Source organism: Salvia splendens, chromosome 19 (assembly GCF_004379255.2).
Source record: "Salvia splendens isolate huo1 chromosome 19, SspV2, whole genome shotgun sequence".
In the NCBI taxonomy this organism is placed as follows: Eukaryota; Viridiplantae; Streptophyta; class Magnoliopsida; order Lamiales; family Lamiaceae; genus Salvia; species Salvia splendens.
The window spans coordinates 20,841,948-20,849,141 of record NC_056050.1 but is presented as its reverse complement, the minus strand read 5'-3'; the positions used below and the strand labels follow the sequence as shown (position 1 = coordinate 20,849,141).

The 7,194-nt window shown below is 38.0% G+C and overlaps 1 protein-coding gene across 1 annotated transcript; it reads right to left on the bottom strand.

The window, feature by feature from the left end:
* Positions 1-918: 918 nt before the first annotated feature.
* LOC121780268 (signal transducer and activator of transcription B-like) lies at positions 919-6,705 on the bottom strand. Its single transcript, XM_042177809.1, has 7 exons — positions 6,391-6,705; positions 6,066-6,307; positions 5,899-5,977; positions 4,857-5,199; positions 2,381-2,765; positions 1,310-1,387; positions 919-1,166 (listed from the first exon to the last, which is right to left on the bottom strand). The coding sequence occupies exons 4-7, from the start codon at positions 5,180-5,182 to the stop codon at positions 1,116-1,118; spliced, it is 840 nt and encodes a 279-aa protein (XP_042033743.1). The 5' UTR covers positions 5,183-5,199; positions 5,899-5,977; positions 6,066-6,307; positions 6,391-6,705; the 3' UTR covers positions 919-1,115.
* Between the last annotated feature and the right edge of the window lie 489 nt (positions 6,706-7,194).

The following is a 7,194-nucleotide window of genomic DNA, read 5'->3' as shown; positions in this document are numbered from 1 at the left end:
GGTGAAACCCTTATTCCACTACACAACTCCATTACAAAGTCAAACAATTTATTAAATCTCGCACCAAGTCAAACTGGAACAAATTTTGTGGGACGGAGAGTATTTTTTATACTCCATAAATTTAAAAATGTCACATGTCAAGATAATAGATGCACTTTCTTTCAGGGACAACCAGAACGGACGTGAAGCCATGGACCCCAATATTTGTACCTTTTGAACCCAAGTTGATATTTAAGTAACTGAAATTAGCTTAAGAGCATCAGCAATGGCGTCCGTCCCGGCGGACGTCCGCCATTGTGCAAAGTCGCGATGGATACGGACGTCCGCTGCAGACACCGGAGACACGACGGACGTCCGTGCGGACGTCCCGATTTTATAATTTTTTTTTGTTTAAAAGTCTATATATACGGCGTGGCCACTGGCAATGTAAGCATGGGGATACCCCATGACGATATCGATCGAGTCTGTGCATTCGCCGACGTGCACCAAAAACAACCTCATGTTCGACTCCAGAACGATATAATTGAAAAAGTATGGCAGCGGAGAGGTCGTCGTTGATAGAGTTTTTAATTGTTGAAATGTATTTTTTTATTTTGGTGTAATGTACTTTTCTTTTTATTAATTAATGAAATTTTATTCCGTATTCGTTTCGAATTTTTAATTCCGTAAATTGTTTAAATCTGTAAATTGTTTAATTTGTGAATTTGTGAATTTTTATTAATGTGGGAAGTCCGTCGGGATGTCCTTGGGGATGTCCGCTACTGTGCAATGGGATGTCCGTATGACGTGGTATCCGCAGTGGAAAGTCCGTATGACGTGGCAGGAGGTGTTTTTGGGATATCCGCGTGGATGTCCGCCGAGACATCCGCATAACTGCGGATGCCCTAACATTAATCATAGAGCATTAACTTAGTGAAATATCATGCGAAATATTAGGTTGTTCAAATAATACTTTCAAGACCAATTGTATTAGATGACAAAAGGAGAAGAAAGAATTATTACTGAACCACAGGAATTCCATCTAGAATCGAAGCCCACACTTTTTGTAAACATTTTCACAAATCTCAACTCTCTCATATCATACCTCAACTTTTACCAAGTCCAAATCTTCCCCTCTACTCTGAATCCGACTCCACGCTTCCCATCGCCTTCAACCCTCTTGGTCTCTAAATAAATCAAACAACAATTTAATAAGCCAGAGAAAGATTTTTATTATCGATAAATGACAAAAATATTAAAGGCAGCATCCTCGATTCAAACCTTAGACCTTTGGCCTAGAGAGAGAGTGAAAGGGAGGAAGAAGCGGTACCTTCTTAGAAACCTTCTTCTCTCTGACCTCGTACCTTTCCAAGGTCAGATCGCATAACCATGCACCTGGACTAACCAACTGCAAATGCACAACATAATAGAACTCAGACTCCCTATTTTTTTTTAAACGGTTTAGTGATCCGTTATTGGGATACGCATATATCATACTCTCCCCATGTCCCTTGTTAAGTGAGATTCGTATTCATTTTAGGACTGTCCAAAGATAAGTGAGTCATTTCTATTTTTGATAAAAAAAAAAAACTAACACTTACTTTATTCGCTCTACCACTTTATACTACTTTATATAGCAGAACTTCAACAAAAACAACCCAAAAAAGAGTGCGCTGTCATCATATAAAAGAATGAACAAGTAAAGAGAGCCCCCACCAAAACCAATTATTGCATCAGTAGTTCCATAACATTTAATTAAAAACTTGCAGTAAAATACTCTATGGAAATAATCAAATTGTGGTGGTGCGAGGCTACTATTATGAGCAACTTAAAGTCTACCAAAAAAGTAAGGACTGAAAAATCATTTCCATATGGAATTTCTCTCACAGTAGAAAAGAATAAATGCAAGTTGCAAACAACTACTTTCATTTCCAAGTAATTGAACAACTGATAATCCAAGTTGAATTTGTAGAAAAGTTTCATATACTTTCGGTGTGAGTTTTGTAGTAAACGATGGAACCCAAAGTCGCCGGTCGTTTACGACCAAAATGGATGAGCAAAATGTGAACATTGCACATAGATTGCACCTACCTATGCCGCTGCCATGTCTAAATGAGAGGTTCTTTTTTTTCTCAAGCTATGTATTCACTCAAGCTATATATTTCACATGCTTCATTTAATTTGTGCAAGTATTACCTAAAATATACGAAAAAGGATAGCCAAAATAAAGTTCCGTGTTTTCTTATGCTTGGTTTTTCATGATACGAAATCTAGATCTATCTTTCTTTCCACACTCCAATACCCGTATTTAACTTTATTACGGAGTACTATATAATAACTCTAAAGGAAGGAAATATTTCCTTATCTAACACGAGATGAATGGAGGAATGATAAGACTTACGTTGAGTGTGCGTTGGATAAACTTGGCTCGCTTCTTTGGTCTTTGCGGGAGCTTGGACCCTTTGATTGCCATGAAATCTTCTTCCTTCTCCTTGTTTGTCAGGGCGATCACAAATTTCGGCGGCCACATCGCCAAGATGGTGGTGTCGCTGCCAGAAGACGAGCCGCCCTTTTTCTCATCGTGGCCTGTCCCGGATGACCCGGAGCCACCACCTCCACTGCCATGTTGATAGTAGTTGTCGTTGCGGTGACTAGAATTATTGTTGTTGTTCTTGGTACTATTACTGTTGCCGGTGGTACCACCCCTCTTCTCTCCTCTTTCAGGGGATGTCAAACCCCTTACTCCGTTGCTGTGTCCTCTCATACCAAGAGAACTCTCTGAATTCCTAAAGATTGAATATACAGCAATAGAAAATCTCATCACTATTCATAACATATGTAAATAAAAAGTACAAAATCCAACAACTCTATGATAAATTTCACATGCATAAAAAATTGTTACACAAGTGAGAAATAATACTGAATATATATAAAAACAATAAACAATTAAAGATTTTTTGAAAGGGTAGGAGGGGAAATAGCCTTGTGGGGAGTTCTGCAACAGAGATTTCAACTATGATGAATTTCACATCATACATCAAAAATTGTTATACCAGTGAAAAATAATACTGAATATATATGTAAAAACAACAAAAATTAAAGATTTTTAAAAGGGTAAGAGGGGAAATTACAGAAATAGCCTTGTAGGAGACTTCTGGATCAGAGAATTGGGGGAGTTGTTTAAAGAGAGTGTATGGTTGCTGATATGGGTCAGCGCCTTCTATTTAATACTCCAAAGAGACGTGGTATATGAGGGCAGTGTGTGCAAATACAGAGAGAAATACATACCAAATAGGCAAATACCGGATAGAGAACGAAAAACAGAAAAGGGTGTGAGGTGGTTTTGGAAGAATCTGAAGCGCCCTATAGCCCACCCTATAGGGCGCCCTATCCTCCGTCACATCAGCATTTTATCCTCCAACCCATTCACCTGCAGTGGGACGCCCTATAGCCCGCCCTATAATTTTAACTCATATTTTGTATTTATTTTTTATTTTTTATGTTTGCAGATATATCAATTAGCAAGAATAAATATAAAAACACGCAAATCCTATTGTTAGTATTTATTTTTATTTTTTATGCTTACAAATATGGAAAATCGTCGGAATTCATTATTGAATTTAGAGAGAAATTGAGATGGGGAAGAGAGTGGAGGGAAAGGTATGAAATAAAGTAAAAATTGGTGATATATATAGAAGAAAAAACAAAACTAATTAAAAAAAAGTGAAAATGTGTGCATCGTCTCAACTATCCTCCTTATCCCCGCAATGGGGCGGAGGATAGGCCGGATGCAAAAAATGGTTTATCGTCCGCGGACTATGCATAGGGCGCGGAGGAAGGAAATGGCATAGGGCGTGGGGATGCATCAGACGGGCTTTAGGGCGCCCCACTGTGGATGCTCTTACCCACTGTAGATGCTCTTACCCACTGTTTAATAATTTATGCGTAATAATCTTGAAAATATTACAAAATGTGGCGTGGATCTAGGAAAATAACAATTCATTGCCAAAGGAGTGGAAATGAGAGGATAAATAGTGGCCAACTTTCCGATCGGGCGGGCTTTAGGGCGCCCCACTGTGGATGCTCTTGCCCACTGTTTAATAATTTACGTGTACTAATCTTGAAAATATTACAAAATGTGGCGTGGATCTAGGAAAATAACAATTCATTGCCAAAGGAGTGGAAATGAAAGGATAAATAGTGGCCCACTTTCTGATCGAGCGGGCTTTAGGGCGCCCCACTGTGGATGCTCTTACCCACTGTTTAATAATTTAGGCGTACTAATCTTGAAAATATTACAAAATGTGGTGTGGATCTAGGAAAATAACAATTCATTGCCAAAGGAGTGGAAATGAGAGGATAAATAGTGGCCCAATTTCCGATCGGGCGGGCTTTAGGGCGCCCACTATGGATGCTCTTACCCACTGTTTAATAATTTAGGCGTACTAATCTTGAAAATATTACAAAATGTGGCGTGGATCTAGGAAAATAACAATTCATTGCCAAAGGAGTGGAAATGAGAGGATAAATAGTGCCCCACTTTCCGAAGCCAACCAATTAGCAGATTCAAAGAAATAAAAGGGAAAATGGCAATACTCCACGTTATTCAATCTTTAATTGCTATAGACGAAAAATACTTTTTCATTTTTACTTTGCCGAAACCAAAAATACAATTATCAACGCACATTAAAAAACCATTTATCTAAATGAATTATTGCATGAAAAAAGGAAATGAATTCGGTGAAGAATGAGGATTACTTTACCTTCGTATAGACCCAAATAAAACAACTTTGATTAAAAACAGCATCAAAATTCAAAACCAGAGCAAATAAGTCAGCATACAAAGAAAAAAGATAAATAAACAAAAGTAAAATTACCTCAAAATTCGATGAGACGGAGAGGCCGGCCGCTGACGGAGGTTCAAATAGCCATTACTCTTATTGGTATTGAGCTGATTCGAGTTGGGATCTTCTCTCTTGGTGAGATCCGACCTGACAACCCGCCGATCGATCCGGGTGGTGGCCCGCTGAACCGGACCCGAGTTGTTATTGGTGTGGTCCTTGGCCTGGAACTTCATGCAGCGTAGCCTTTTCCTGTTGCCCCACTGCAACACGAAGTCGGACGACGTCGTAGCGGCTGACTTGGATTCAGATCTCAGCAATACGCCGTCTTTATTGGTGGAGTGGGGAATGTTCCTCTCCATCCCCCCCTTTTGTACGCCTGTGCGCCGTCAAGTAACATTTGCTTCTCGTTATTAACGGAAGTTAAAGGCTCTGTTAAGTAAATCACTGTGGAATTTTTGGGCCAATAATGGAAAAGGAAGATAAGATTTAAAATAAAAAGAAGATCACCGAGTTTCAAATGGGCATACTTTTCGGCTAAATGCAGGTAAACAGATAAAATAGAATAGTGCGAAATCATCGTGAGGGCTAAATAATTTGGGGAGAAATGGTTGTATACCGGAATTCTGCCCCAAAATTCTGGTGGAGAAGAATTGAATGCGTGGTTTAACCATTGACTGAATGAAGAGATTTGATTTTTTTTTTCTGAAAAAAGTTAATGTCAGGAGCAGAGCACTCTGTTGTGGTTTATGACATTTTTGGGCTGATTTGCTCGATGTGGCGAGGAAAATTGTTGATGCATGACAAAGGAAAAAACGGAAATTTTTTCTTAAAAATTAGCTCTTGGTTTTTTAGGTCAAAACTTTCAGAAAGAGGAAATTTTTCAGGGAAAAAAAACATTGTTGGAGATTCACAAAATTCGAATCGTGAAGACGAAGAGATTTGGGCAAACTTTGAGATAGAGCACTTGAATCAAACATCAAGAAACTGGTTATGGATGAAGCTGAAACGATTTGAAATATCATGTTCCTCAGAGAGAGAGAGGGAGGGAGACGGAGGAAAGAAAAATCACCATTACCTGTTCTCCTCCACTGAAACCTACAACCTCTGCCGATAAAATCTGATAAATATATCAGTAAAGCCGGAATCCTCCAAATCTGCAACAACAGGCAACCAAAAAACTTCGTCACGCACAAAAAATGTAAATCATACACCAATTTTCTAATATTATCCCAAACAAATTACCTTGGTCTCCAACTTGGATGTTAACAGAGTTGAACCTCTCGAAAAAACTTCAGAAGAAATGAATTGACGTCACATACGCCTCAAAAAAACAAGCAGAATCCACAGCAATTTAAGCTGATTTGCTCCCAAACAGGGCTGAAAATAGAGGTTTTAGCAGAGAAACAGGAAGAATTCTGAGGTTTCGTCGATCGATTGCGATCCTCTCATCCACGAAACCGATCTCAAATCTCTCGAAAATTCACCTGTTGAGCAAAATTCAAACAGTATTATTACAAAACAACCGAAGGAATCAAAGTAGAATTACAAAATAATGATAATTACAAACCTTGCGACACAAATCTTCTTCCAAATATCCAATCGGAAGGCATCAAATCAGCACAATCGAACTTGAATATGTTCTAAAACACATATACAGTCATTGAAACTCCAGAATTTAATTATATGCGAAACTTTCTTCAGTTAAAATCGCAGAAATTGCGAATTTCTCACTATTAAATCGTTTGATCATTACAAATTCACTGCATTACCACTCAGAAGATAACACAGCCCTCCAAATTTATGAGAGAAACTAGAGATGAAGAGAGGTTTTATACTTAATAGGTGAAGAAAGAACACAAAATCAAAAATACTAAATGCTCTTCTTTCTCTTTGGAGCCTCGAGTTTTATACAGTTCAGTTCTCCATCTTCAATCTGGACCGTTAAATTATCATAAACAGAGTTGATCGCTCGTCGTTTCGTCTGTTAGTTGACGGCGTTACTCTGCCCCATCGCAAGCTGGAATTAAGAATCGCGACGGCGAATGATCTAACGGAATACCTTACGCTGTTTGCAGGCTATTTTATGTAATGCGCTTTTTATTAAAACTAAAGTCATTTCCAATCATTTATCCTAAACTCAAACCCATTTTTTCAGTTCTGTCACATCAACCATTTACACTAAACTCAAAACCTAAAAGAATATTTCATACGCATATACTTTTTTTACTTTTTTAATTTTACCTACATATTAATTTTAATTACACATTAACCCCACCACACTCAGTAAATAATTTTCCAAATTTAATTAAATAATCTAAAGCACCGTATTTAACTGATTTAAATATAAATTAAACTATTAAAAGAAATTCTA

Bases quoted from the DNA above. Each gene is read 5' to 3' on its own strand.
- LOC121780268 (XM_042177809.1), bottom strand. From the start codon at position 5,182: ATGGAGAGGAACATTCCCCACTCCACCAATAAAGACGGCGTATTGCTG. The intron at 1,388-2,380 runs GTAAGTCTTATC...GTGCATTTGCAG, and splicing joins TTATCCAACGCACACTCAAC to TTGGTTAGTCCAGGTGCATG. The intron at 1,167-1,309 runs GTACCGCTTCTT...TGATTTATTTAG, and splicing joins AGAAGAAGGTTTCTAAGAAG to AGACCAAGAGGGTTGAAGGC.